The sequence below is a fragment of the Aythya fuligula genome, chromosome 1, assembly GCF_009819795.1.
Source record: "Aythya fuligula isolate bAytFul2 chromosome 1, bAytFul2.pri, whole genome shotgun sequence".
Lineage (NCBI taxonomy): Eukaryota > Metazoa > Chordata > Aves > Anseriformes > Anatidae > Aythya > Aythya fuligula.
Genome location: NC_045559.1, coordinates 89,773,557 through 89,787,300, shown reverse-complemented (window position 1 = coordinate 89,787,300; position 13,744 = coordinate 89,773,557). Strand labels below are relative to the sequence as shown.

At 41.2% G+C, this 13,744-nt stretch overlaps 1 protein-coding gene across 1 annotated transcript; it reads right to left on the bottom strand.

Annotated features, from left to right (window-relative positions):
• Positions 1-2,341: 2,341 nt before the first annotated feature.
• Positions 2,342-10,953, bottom strand: LNP1 (leukemia NUP98 fusion partner 1). The gene is made up of 3 exons (XM_032186110.1): positions 10,804-10,953; positions 4,601-4,846; positions 2,342-2,524 (listed from the first exon to the last, which is right to left on the bottom strand). The coding sequence occupies exons 1-3, from the start codon at positions 10,951-10,953 to the stop codon at positions 2,342-2,344; spliced, it is 579 nt and encodes a 192-aa protein (XP_032042001.1).
• Between the last annotated feature and the right edge of the window lie 2,791 nt (positions 10,954-13,744).

The window sequence follows — 13,744 nt, the reverse complement described above, 5'->3', positions numbered from 1 at the left end:
GTGTAATTTTAATTATTTACGTGTGCATTTATGAATGCATTTAGAGCTGGGGGTTTTGCTTTGAAAATTCCCACCTAGAAGATCAAGTAACCACACTGGAATTTTTCTTCTTACCTCTCTTAGAAAATACTGTGGTATAACTGGATCTTGCTCTTGAAATGCTTGTACATACCCAAGGCCTGAGTTCCCAGAGGAACACTCACTAGTTGTGGTGGGAAGGATCCACAAAGGCATGTGTTTTATCAGAGAGTAGTCTCCTGCCCCTGAGACACAGCAAGTTTAAAACGTGCTTCATGGGCTTCTGAATCATGTCAGCTTTTGACAGCCAGCCCACAAAGGAAGTGAGCAGTATAGTTCTGCTGCCTGCTAGTTCCCCTCTGTTTTAAAACTATTTTAGGTTTTCAGTGTTAACTGAGGATTTTGGAGAAGACATTTCTGGGTCCTTTTCCTTTGCTGCCTGCTAACTGATCTCCTTCATGTCCAAGGTTTGTATTTTACTCTACCTTGCAGGCATCTGACTCTTGGAAAGAGCAGAAAAACTATGTGAGAATGGAAACCCTCCAGAGTCTTTCTGAATTCTTGTACATCCCTATTCCACTTTCTGTTAAAATAGAAATATCATCCATGCCGTCCCAGTCAGAGTCCTCTCTGGATGATTACCTTCCTTCCCAAATGGAAGTTTTGGCTGATGGAAGAACCTCACCAAAATCCAATCTAGACTGGGGAGGAGAGGACCTATGCACAGTAACAACATATTTCAGTCAGATTTATTAGTTTATAATAAATGTAATAAGGTAAGAAACAGTTTACAAGCATCAGCAAGGGTTCAGTCACTTTCTTATACATTCCCAAAGCCCCAGTTTAAACAAAAACAATCCCCCAATGAAGATAAGTGTTACAAAGTTTTGAGGATGCCCTAAGCTTTTAAATGGTTGAACATACAAAATTAAGGCTCTAAAATAAATTAATAAGAACATTGTTAATTACAATAAAATCACAGGTAGAACACCCACCAGACTTTGATTCTTGCTCATAAATTTGTCAGTCTTCACTCTTTATTATCAAACCAGGCTTTCTCCATACTGGGCCTGGGGAAATTATTCCCAAAGAGGGCAGGGTTTTTCTCTGCAGGGAGGATTCATATGTTGAAAGACAGTGTTTGTGTTTGTGTTTATGGGCATGTGAATGTGGTTTTCCCCTGCATAGAAAGAAATCTTGCTTACAGTTGGTGAGATTTACACCTGAGTTTAAGAGATTGTCAGCCAGAGGAAAAAGAGTTTTCCCAAGCCCTGCTTACCACAGGCAGAGATGACTCCCATTTCTTTGGTTTGGCCCTAGTTCTTGAAAAGACAAAAATTGGAAGGGGTTGAAATCCCTCACCCTGAATCTGTGGCAAGTATCAGCAACCCCTTGAAGAGATTATATAGAAGTGCAAGAGGCTAAACATCTTTTTACTGGAGAGCTTCAAGCAAGGGTCACATTTTGATGAGGCAAAACTAGAGATGTAACAAAAAATTAATAGCTTTGAGTCAGGGCTACAAAGTAGTAAATGGAGAGGGGGAAGGATACAAAAGAGGCAAATGATGAGGTTAAGGCTGGCAAAAAGAACTAGTTTTGTGACTGGGAATTGGGACTGTGAACATGGCAGACAGGGATGTCAGAGAAAAAAGAGTTGTATTGCACAGTGACAGTGAGAGAAAGCAGAGAGAAGTGAGGCGTTGGGAAGGTGTGGAAGAGAGTGTGAGGGCTTCTCTTCCACTACTTCCAAAAATTTGGATTTAGGAGATTGTCAAAGAAAAAAGATACCTGATACCTGTTTCCAAGCCAAATCTAAGTCAATGTCAGGGCCAAGAAGTAGGTGGCAGTTTATGTGTATGTTTTCTTCCCCAAACCTACTAATAAGCCCTTTTTCAATTAGAACAGAAATATAAGGCTTAGAATGACTTTACACAGCTCTGTAATATGTACGTGTACACCTCGTAAATGAATACATCCACTACTGTTATGCTGCAATGCTAGGTCTGCCTGAAACCCTCTTAGGGCGTGCTTCACTGCTCCAAATGCACACCCCTTCTGAGAGGGGCCACGTTCCTAGTAGAAAAAGTAAAGACAGGAAGGTAGCAATGTGGTACTGGTAATGGTAGTGATGCAGTTGAATTTCAGTTCTATTTTACAGGTCAGGGTTTACTCTAGCTAAGAGGCATCTCCTAGACACACACACACACACACAAAACACAATAACAACAACAACAACAACAACAAAAAGAATACTCCCTCTGCTCATCAGGGATTGTGTTAAAATTCATTAGCCTAAGACATTCTAGCTGCCTGTGCATAAATATCATTTCTCAATGTTTGCTTGTGATGGAAACTGTTCGTTGTACATTGTAGGTACATCTTCTGAGCATTCATCTTCTTTCTGTTCTCTCCCTGGCTCTGATTTCTCTCCCATTCTCTTGTGAGACTTGCTCTTTCTCAAATGCAATCTCTCTCTTTCTCTTCTCTCCTTCATGCCTTCAGGTTGCTAAAAGGCAAGAGAAAAATGGCAGGGAATTAAAAGTGACTCCTACATGATCAACAAAATATTGTAGTCATTATATTTCAATAGTAATGTATAACAAAACATTCCATTCACCTGTCTCAGTAAGATCAGCTTTAACATGATGGGCTCAATTTCAAGTGAATACCCTAATGTCAGCAAGGGGCAACATGCTTTTGATGATACTGTGAGTGGTAGAAGGATTGCTTGCCTGGTGGGCTTGCAGGGGAGAGGAGACAAGAAGGAAAAAGGGAAGGGCTCTGAGATTCCAGCCCAAACTCCATGTTTCTATTCTTTCATATACTCCGTCTTTATGTGTCTGAAGGTTGTCCAGGGCTGGCTGCAAAGACCTCACTGAAAAGTGTTGAAGTGTCTTCAAAGCCACATTTTTTTATTTATTTAGAGAAAACCAACAGACAAGGAAGGAGATGAAGTGGAATTACATTTTCCTCACTTTTCTTTTCTTTTAGCTTGTATAGTCATGTAAAGGATGGTTTGAATTACAACCACAAGGCTCCAAATGCGAAAAAAAAAGGGGAATTTTCAACACTGCATTTGGAGCTTCATGTTTAAGTCCACTCCCAAATTCCCTTTAAGATTTCTAACACTTATCAGTCAGTTCTTCAAGTTTCTGAAGTCCTTTACATCCCACAGGCTTCAGTAGTAACTGAAGGAATAACTAAAATTCGGTCTAATTGAAAGGTAGAGCAAAATATAGCCCAGTACACCTCACAGTGGATTTGAGAAGGGTACCAGAATCCACATTTTTAAATGGAACCAAAATCGTATTTAGTGCATTATATTCACAAGACCTATTGCACAATTATTACCACTCACAAGCTTTCTAGTGGTAGGCACTTTTGAGAAATGATGAATAAACCATCAACCACTGGTGAGGGTTGGCAAATGAGGCAATGTGAAATTCCAAATGAAATAAATTCGGAGTGGTTCCTAAAAGGAAAAAACAAGATTACAGAATGCACTTAAAATCTTAAAAATTGCATAACAGAGTTGTAATCAGCATGATTCTTCATATTCTTAGAGAACTGGGTATGCAAGGACTGTAATTGTGGGACTGATCATGTAATGATGCTATTTATTGAAAAGAGATTTTTTTTTTCTCTCTCGTTGCTGCTGCATGGAAGGCCTGCAAAAAGAGCTGCAAATTACTTCTCCATATGAAACTGTCAGTGGAAAACAAACTGAAAAAAGGATACTTCTCTATGATGCTGTTTGGTGATAAAGTCAAGTGTTATTCAAGCACAGCTTTTCAACAGGGTGACTGAATTTGACAGAGTTCTTCTGGTACTTAAAAGGGAGTTAGTGCTCAATACCCTTCCTTCCATTGTATGATACACCAGACAGTATGTATCATAATTATAAATGTGTTAAATTGTCATAGATGGAAGTTCATTATTGGTTACTTCTTCAACACAAACCACATAGAAAATGCTCATGCCTCAGGGCAGAATGACAGGGAGAAGAGAAGGGTGAAATAGGAAGAGAATCCATGCTGGTTGCATGCCCTTGCAGTGGAAATACAGCAATTCTGCTGCTGCAGATGTGCAGTGACGCTGAAGAAAGCAGATGGATGGAGTCCCAGGGAGGAAAGAGAAACCCCTCAAACAGTATCATGTTTGGCAGTCTTACAGATAATGCTGCATATGGTTAAGCCAGGTCAACAGCAGTGAGAAAGAGATCTGGCAATCATGGAAAAATTGAAGCAAACATATTTTTACATTGTCACATTTTGTTGGCGCTGCTGTAGAAATGTCTGAAAACATTGCCACAGAGAGCACTGGGTCTCATTTTGGAGATACACACTTTGAAAGAAGTATAGATGACAACACTACGTCCAAAGTGCTTATACTAATGACATTACCACTTTAACCTTGCTTCAACTGCAGTAAGGACCACATCATTTAAGGTATTCTAATTCAAGTTTATTTCTGCTTCTCCCCCAGAAAAGCCACAAGAATTATATTGAGGATATAGCTGGCTTGCTTTTTGTTTTTATTTTTGTTTTCTGAAGTCATCTCAAAGCTATTTGTCTTTACCTACCAAAGAAACTGAACGTTTGCTTTTGAAATGCAATTGCTTCTCAAAGGACTCCGCAAATTCCTGGATGGAGTTTGATCTTTTCTCTGTGCATGAACTGTCAGCTGAAGGTGTCCTGCTTGCCTTCTTGTGGCAGTGGCATTTGCAATCCTGGTCTTCTTCGAATTCTCTGGAGCCCTTGAGATGGCCTGAAGATGAGCCTTTGGTAGAGGCATGAAGTCGTGTTGTATGGAGGGAGGAAAGCCTGGCCTGCAAAACAAGAGGTCTTGGTGAGTATCGAATGTTAAAGCAAAGCACACAGGACAGATTCTCTCTGCTACAGAGTGGTCTCCAAACAATGGTGCCAAATGAAGGACCTTTCCCAGACTCTTCTGTCTTTCCTTTTACATGCACGAGATTCACACCGCAAAGTTGCTTCACAGAGGCAGCAGCAGATTTTTTTATTATTATTACTATTTTTGAGTATCTAAGCTTTAGTATCCAAATAAGCATTTCAAATGCAAAGTGTGCTGGGTCCTCTTGGTGCCCACTGACACCACAAGGAACTGAGACACTTCAGAACCTCAAAAACCCATGCCTCCCCTTTGAGGATGGGTTCTAGGCAGGGCTGTCAAACAGCAAAGACCCAGCCTTTTGTGGCCGGATGAGACAGACGTTGGGTTTAACCCACAGGCGCACCGGGACTTATCAGGTGTTTGAGGTCATTTGAGTGTGAAAAAGACCATTCCTAGCACAACCTTGTCATATTTGCAGCATGGCCTACATGCAGACAAGATGCTCTAGTGTTCAGCTCTGAATTTTCTGCTGGCTTCTTGAGCACATTCATCCTGACCTGATATGGGAGAATTTTAGGGCACCAAGGGACACATTCCTGCTAGCAAAATAGCAGGAAACAGGATTCCCCAATGACATTTGTGGGGCTAAAGTGGGGAGGGAGTGGAGAGTTGTTTAGTTTCTGTGTGGTTTAATTTTCCCAGGTCTGGCTGGTAGACAAAAAAGAATGATCTGTATGACTGTGTATAAGTGAATGTGTGTAAAGGAGATTAAAATAATGCAGAATGGCTGAAGCTACATGTCCAGGCCCTACATATGATACTGCCTCATGCTAACACCATCCAGGCAACTCAAAATCCAAAAACTTAAATGGCTTTTGCTAGTGGAGACTGAGTAGGTTCTGTGTCCTGCATGTATGAATCTCTTCACCATAACAGGGCTTTTGAAATGTACTAATACAGTTAGCATTAAGGATATTGTTACTGCAAATCTGCCATTTCTTTGTTTTCTCCCTTTTCGTTCCTTCTTTCCCTCTCTCTCTCCCTCTCTCTACCCTCCAGTGGAAAGCTAAACTAACCTGGTATAGTGGCCACATCAATCTACCACCCTTGGATTTCAAGGGACCTGAAACCTCTCCTGTAAACATTTGCATTTACTCTAGCCCAGGTGATACTATAAACGTATCAGCACAGTGGGGACCTGTGTAGCCTTTCTCTGAACAGTGAGGCTGTGAACCCATATGGTTGTGACATTAGATAGGTTTGAGGAGAGGTGCTAAATCACTAGTAAATCTACACCTGATAGTGTTATGCATCTTCCAGCAAAATACTACAGTTTCATATAGGTAGGTTTGCCTCCCTCATTACAAGTTCCCACATGCGGCTGTTGGCAGTAACTGAGAATATATTTTGAGGGGACTGTATATCCTGCTATTTACTAATTTATACTTCCTGTTTTCATAGATGTCTGAAACTATACTTTTTTACACATCTTATACCTGTCAGAAGCACCTAACACCAAAGGGTTTTCAGATCATATGGTACTAGTTCAACTTCATATACTGATATAAGCTTCCTTTACTAACTAGTATTCTGGACTGCCTCTGAGAGTAATGGTAACGATTTCTGCTATACTATTTTTACTTGGAGGCATACTGTTTCAAACTAATCAATATGGTTGTATTTTCTGTAAGGTCATATTGTATTGTTATTTGAAAAAGCACCAAAGCAATCTCATTGTGCTCGAGGGACAGGAGTGCACATGCCATGTCAGGCTGAGCAAGCTAAATGTCTTCTGTGTCATTTTAATGGTATCAACATACATTGTTTCCTGGAAATATATGTTGTTTCACACTAGGAATCACTGGTATTTGTTCTTAGAGGGTTTAGGAAAAACAGACAAACACCCACACATGAAAACAAACAAACATGAGGACAACTAAAACAGAGGATGGTATTCTACCAATCCTGTTTTGCAATATCTGTAAATGTTTTATATTACTAAGATGTTGCTTTTTAATTTTCTTTCACAGACAGAGTTATAGTAACTTAGACCTTAACAAAAAGACTGTAGTTCACATACTGACACAGGCACAATGGTCCAGAAAAGGGACAGGCCTTCCTCTGAAATGTGTGCCTGTCTCACTGAACTTAGGGTAAAGCTGCACATACATTTTGTGTAGTCATATCACAGTGATTGTGCCTCCTCTTACAGTGCACATGCAAGTTATCGCATTGCTGTCTTATGAAGACAACCCTATAGAGGACGGGAGCCTTAACACAACTGCTCAAACATGACTATTTCATGGCTTATTATTAGTACAGTACAGTGGTCTTCTTTTATTTAAGATAAACTCTGTAAAGAACTGAAGGAGTGATAAAATGAAGCTCAGCAATGAAGAGGATCTGACAATGAGTTTAGGTATCTATATGGCTTTCTTTCTGTTTCTTAGAATTAATACTTGCATTTAATATATACAGTTGATGCCAAATGGATTACTTAGTACAACTGTAAATAAGAATAGGCCTGACTGCGTTAATTTATGCTCCCCCTCCTGCAGTCTCAGCAGCTGCTGGCAGCAGAGATTCCCTCTAAATCAGTCCACCCACTGCTGCTGTCTTCCCTTGCCAAAGGCCTCTGAGCACAGCTCCAGCGTCTGCTCCTGCCCTTGCCCCAGCAGCTGCCTTGTGCCTGCATCTGGTGCCTCTTCAGCAAGTTCCCCTTGTTCTCTGGCTTCTAGGATCTGCCCTTGAGTAGTTCTTAAACTGGAGGAGAAGTGGGAAGGTAGTTGTGAAACAAGGAAAAAGGCATGGGAAGGAAGAATGATAAATGAAGAATGATAAATGTTCCCCCATATCAAAATAGGGAATTTGTGCTAATATCAAAGAAGCCAGGAGCATCAAGAATGTTCTCAATGTTTGTTTCTCCTGTTAGTACTCCCTTTTTCTGTGTGTGCCTTTGTGTAACACCAGTCATACTTAGTGTCTCTATTTACACAATTGGCAGCAGATCGCTTGCTAATTACCCATAAAAAACAAATACACAGAAGCAAACTAACAAAAATACCCCAAGAAATCGATGCCAATATCATTTGCCTATCCTCTTTTTCAGTTTCTGTTGGAAATAAGAAGCTTGTTTCCATCTTTTGGTAGATAATCGGTCTGATTTTAGTTTAGATTAAATGTCAGTACCTTCAACAGTAGTCAAATGTTCTGCTCTCACCTTTAGCTGTTTCTTATCCGATTTTCTGCTACAAGCAGTAATGTCTACTTCAAAAAGAACACATATGTAAAATTGTAAAGCTTTTACTGGTGCTCCTCTGCTACCTTTGCTTCCCCACAACAGAATGTCTGGGAAGTAAGGAACTGGCCTGAGCTGAACTGATGGAGGACAACTAGAAGGTGCATAGGCTTGAAAAAGAGACTCAGTTACTGTATGTAAAGTCTGCAGCGAACAGCAACTAAACCAAAGGGATTGGAAACAGAGGACTTGGTTCTCCCCAGGCAGTTTTCACATTCACTGTGGGCCCACAGCAGCATATACAACTCTGATGATTTTCAGGAGAGCGGAGTGGAGGTGCACATTTTAACTGAGAAGTCTGGGTTCATCATTTTAGCCCGTCTTGGGAGCCAGGATTTCTGAGGCCAGTTATGTGCTCTGCTAGTCAGCCCCAGTGAAGGATGGATATGGTTTTACATTCCCCTCTGTAAAATAGGAATGATCATAGCAAAAGCATTTTGTGAAGCACATCTTAGTAATGTTTGTGAGCTATACTAAGATACTAGGAAGAAAATTTTGAAAATTATTGTCAGTTTTTGTGAAGCAAATTACAGAAGGAGTTCTACAAAGCTTTGTCCGTGTTTTGAGAGGCTCCACAATGACAGGTTGCTGCAGGAGTTTACTGTCACGTTTGAGGTGAGAGCAGTGGCTTGAACGTGCTTCTACAGCACAGAAAAAAAAATAATTACAAAGAAGACCAACATACCAACATAGAGTTGAAAGTGTGTGCTCTGAAATTACAGAGTTATGCCAAAACACCCTTTCTGTCATATTGCTAGCATTTTGCTATGCAATACCAAAGTGCTCCTGATGCAGATGCAGTTCATGTGGGCAGACAAAGTATGCTGGCAGTGCTGTTTTGGCAGCACAGGTGTATCTGCACAAAATAACTTTTGTGAACGACTGTGTCAGCCTGAACCTGCTGACTTGATTTTGACCAGGACAGACATTGTAAATGGTTACCTCCATTTATGATGTTGACACAGAAGAAAGGGTACATTGCGATCCCTTGAGAAGATATAAACTTACAGAAGAGACACAGTCTGATGTCACTTATTATTCCCCTGATTAATAGCACTATTATGATGAAATGAAGATGTTATTTAACTAACACTGGTAAGTGTTCTGATTGTCACAGTAGTAGTCGTTTGTAATAATTGTCTAAAAAACACATCCAGGTGCAATAGCAAGTTGCTGCTCTGAGCAAGGAGCTGCTTTTTCTGAAAGTATTCCTAAGGACTTACTAGTGCCCCTGTTTGAGTAATTTCTTGGTTTAAAACAACATGTTTTAGTAGTCTTCACTACCAACTAGTCAGAGATATCTATTTTTAAAGCTTATTGCCAAACTTTGTCTCCATATTGTAGGATCTTCAAACTGATCTTCCCTTTTCCTTCCTTCATTCAATTTCTGGCCCTGAGAAATAAAGTAGTTAAGATTTGTATCTCTTGTATAACACTACTGAGCCAAGAAAAAAATGTGTGGAGCATTAATGAAAAGGCCAGACACAATTAAGTGTACTGGGTAACTTTAACTGATTGAAGAGTAATGTTCAAAAGTCACAGTCTCCTTTGTCTCAGCTAACTTAATCCAAGTTCTAGGTGCTGATTCAGGGATGCAACTGTAGTTAGCAAGGTATTCAAATAGCTTTTGAACAAACTGAATGTAAGAACATGCTTCAAACTAAATGTATGTGTACACGCAAATACACACACATACACATCTGTGTATTCAGCAACTTGCTGAATGGGAAGTGATATAAAGTACGTTCTTACACTTCAGTCTGTATTAGGCTTAAAGAAATCATGTAGGCATAGTTCTCTGTGTAATTCTCTGCAAGATAAAATTGAAATATAGTAAAATAAATAAATAAATAAACATTAATAATGTTCTGTTTTCAGGCATTCTGATAGAACCCATTAGCAAAAATCTAGCTCAGAGTCTGCTTTCAGTTTAACTTCATTTTGACAATCAGTTAGACAGTTGTCAGCTGCCTTAAAAAAACTGCCTCTGCATGTGCATCCTCTCCCTTTCCCCAGTGTCCTGTTGGTTTGAGAAAAAAGAACTTTCTTCTCCCTTAAAATTTTACTTCATAATACAATTAGCTTTGTTATGCGTTGCCTCTTCATTTCCAGGGACAGAGATTTTAAACAAGGAGGGACTATATCAACTAGCTTAAATCAGAAGTTACATCTGCAAGCAGCTAAATCCTAGGGAGTAAAACATACAGCTTCCTGGAGAAGGGCTATATAGTTTTACATGTGGAAACAGACTCACTGAAGACAATGTTTGCATGTGTCAGATTTCCAAAATGTTTAGCTTTCTGTCAGGTCAAGCTTAGCAGACAGAACAGCGTAATACAGTTAAGACTCTAGCAGTTTTTGCAGCCTTTTCCTTCCATTTTTGGTCCCATCTTTCCTTATCTTGGAGTTCACTAGTTTTCTTGTATTTCAAAGGCATCTGAGGCCTCTGGTGGGGGAGACAAGTTCAAAAAGCAAGTAACTGCTACCAGTAGGAACTGAACTTAGACGGCAAGTTAAATGAGGCATTCTCATCCTCACAGAATTTTAGGGTCATCCCCTGGGATGATGGCACTTAAAATTTATAGATAAACCACACACAGACATGCAGAGGGAATATTGCACACAGTTCTTACCGGAAGGGAGGCTCTCCGTTCACTAAAGTATCGTGTTTGACGTTTCTTGTGGCCTCTACCCTCTTTCTCATTCTCATCAATCAAGTTGTGGCCCCAGAAACTGCTCATCCATTTCGCAAAGGAAATATCATCATCCTCTTCATATTCCATGTACAGACACTCCAAATTTGCGTCCGTCTTTCAACCAGACAAGTAAAAGCAATCTCAAATGCCACCACTATGCCAATAGCCTCACACTGTTCTGTCAACAAGAGGAAGAGGAGGTGCAGTTTCAACCACTCTTCTGAACTCCATCCCCCAAAGCCCATCCCACTTCAGCCCTAGGCACTGTCTAAACATCAAGTCTATCCTTTCTCATCTATTTTCAACTTTTAATCTTTCCATTACAGAGATGTCCAATATGACACTGCTGCAGGGGGCCGACGGGAAGGGAAATGTGTTCTCTACTCCATATGCATTGCTGTTGAGTGCACTAGCTGTCAATACCAATGGAGAATTGCCCACGGTAATGTGCCTGCGAGGTGTGTACTCTAACCCAAAGCAGGCTTGTAATTTTGAGAAGCAAAATTGACATATTGACAGTGGTCAGAAACTGGCACATCTGCTTGCAGAGACTTAACTGACTATGGGAGGCAGGACAAATCACACTCTCTTTCCATGCTGCCCTCCCTCCTGATCTCTGTTGTTTCTACTCTTCCTTCTCGTATTCAGGAAACGTGCTCACCAGGGAGAAGGCCCACCTGAGAAAATTGCTTATTCTTTTTTGGGTTATGGCATGATGCGTGAACTTGCATCATCTGCTTTTCATGAAAGCAATTACATCTGCTGTATCAGGGTTATGGTAGGCCCAGCTTCACTTCAATGCACACAGAGCAGAAATGAGTCTGATCCAGATGCTCCTAAGCAGGCCCTGGGTATAGGCTGTATCGGCTGTGTCTAAACTGTAAAACAGAACAGGGCTGCGGACTCTTTTCTGGCCCTGAAACTAAGTGACCACATCCCTTCTATATAGTGTTTGTGCTGAAGGTCTCCTTGAAGTTGTATGTACTTCACTTTGGCTATAATACCATGTTGCATTTTTGTGGCATTTTAAAAAAATTTATATTAAAACACTTGATATAATAGGAGAACTCTGTTGTGACACATAAAACTGTTGTTTGTATGGCATGAAACTGGAAGACGTTACATGCCTTGGGGCACAGAGGAAGAACATGGAGGAGTGCTTTGAGGACATAGAGCCTGTTGGGATAGCACTGGAAGACTGCACAGGAGGAAAAGACACAAATCTAACTTCCTACTGGAAGCAGACCTTGGTGTGTGCTGGGTGGCTAGGTCTTCTCCTAATGGCTAGGCTTTGTCTTGGAGATGCTAGTTGGCATCGACGAGAAGTATGCCAAAACACTTGCTAGCAATTTAGCAATATGGACAATCAGGGGTCCAGAATTAAAACTTGTTCCTTGTGCCTAATCCAATTAGCAATATATGGAAGAAGTAACAAAACCTCAGTTTTATTCATGTGGGTGTAGGTGTGAGACTTAGATTCTCGCAGTACTATACTCTCATGTAGGACTCTTAGTTCTGATACAGGTGATGGAACTGATTGGTGATGTATACCTACGTGAATTTTACCGTGTTTGGGGCAGATGAGACTGTGAGTAGCATGAGAGCATGGAGCACGCGGGTGTACAGACAGCATGTCCTCAGAAGTTGCACATCAGAGCTTGAAGATTCAACTAAACCTGCAGCAGGAGATTTACCTGTTATGGTTGAGACACAGATGGACAGGAGTGATAGGAATACCTGCAAAACAGCACAGTAAAAGTACACCTGAAGCAATAAAAAGGCTGCGTGGATGTGAAGGATATGTAGGCTGATTCTCCAGATGGGGAATACTCCAGGCCACATTCTGAGAGCCTAGATTTATCTGGAGGCTTTAAGACTAGCAATCTGTACAGACAAGGTATATCTGAAGGCCTATGTTTCATCATAAGTATCACATGGGTAGAATTTAGGCCATCCCAGCAGGAAGCTATCAGCCTGTAGATATGTCACTTGTATTGCATGGCTTAAGATTCTTCTCATCTGCCATGTGAACTGGCATTCTGAACAGGAGCCAGCAGTGTGCCCAGGCAGCCGAGAAGGCCAACAGCATTCTGACTTGTATCAGAAATAGTATGGCCAGCAGGACCAGGGAGGTGATCATCCCTTTGTATTCTGTTCTGGTGAGGCCGCACCTTGAGTACTGTGTTCAGTTTTGGGCCCCTCACTATAAGAAGGACATCAAGGCCCTGGAACATGCCCAGAGAAGGGCTATGAAGTTGGTGCAGGGCCTGGAGCACAAGTCCTGTGAGGAGCAGCTGAGGGAACTGGGGGTGTTTAGTCTGGAGAAGAGAAGGCTCAGAGGAGACCTAACTGCTCTCTGCAACTACCTGAAAGGAAGGTGTGGGGGGCTTGGGGTCGGCCTCTCCTCACAGGTAACTAGTGATAGGACTAGAGGGAATGGCCTCAAGTTGTGCCAGGGGAGGTTTAGCTTGGAAACAAGGAGACATTTCTTCTCAGAAAGAGCAGTCAGGCATTGGAATGGGTTGCCCAAGGAGGTGGTCGAGTCACCGTCCCTGGGGATGTTTAAGGAAAGGTTGGACCTGGTGCTTAGGGACATGGTCTAGTGGGTGATATTGGTGGTAGGGGAATGGTTGGACCAGATGATCTTGGAGGGCCTTTCCAACCTTAATGAATCCTAGAATCCTGGAATTCTAGAAAGGATTTTATGAACTGGGAAGTACTTTGGCCATACTGAGACAGGTGACAAGGAAAGGCAGGAGAGTCCCACAGTTTTGCCAAAATATGCTTACTCATAGAGTGATAATGCATACATTAAAGGAGATACGGCTCCAGCTGTTTATTACCAGGCACCAATGCATATTGACTCAAGAGTCCAGCA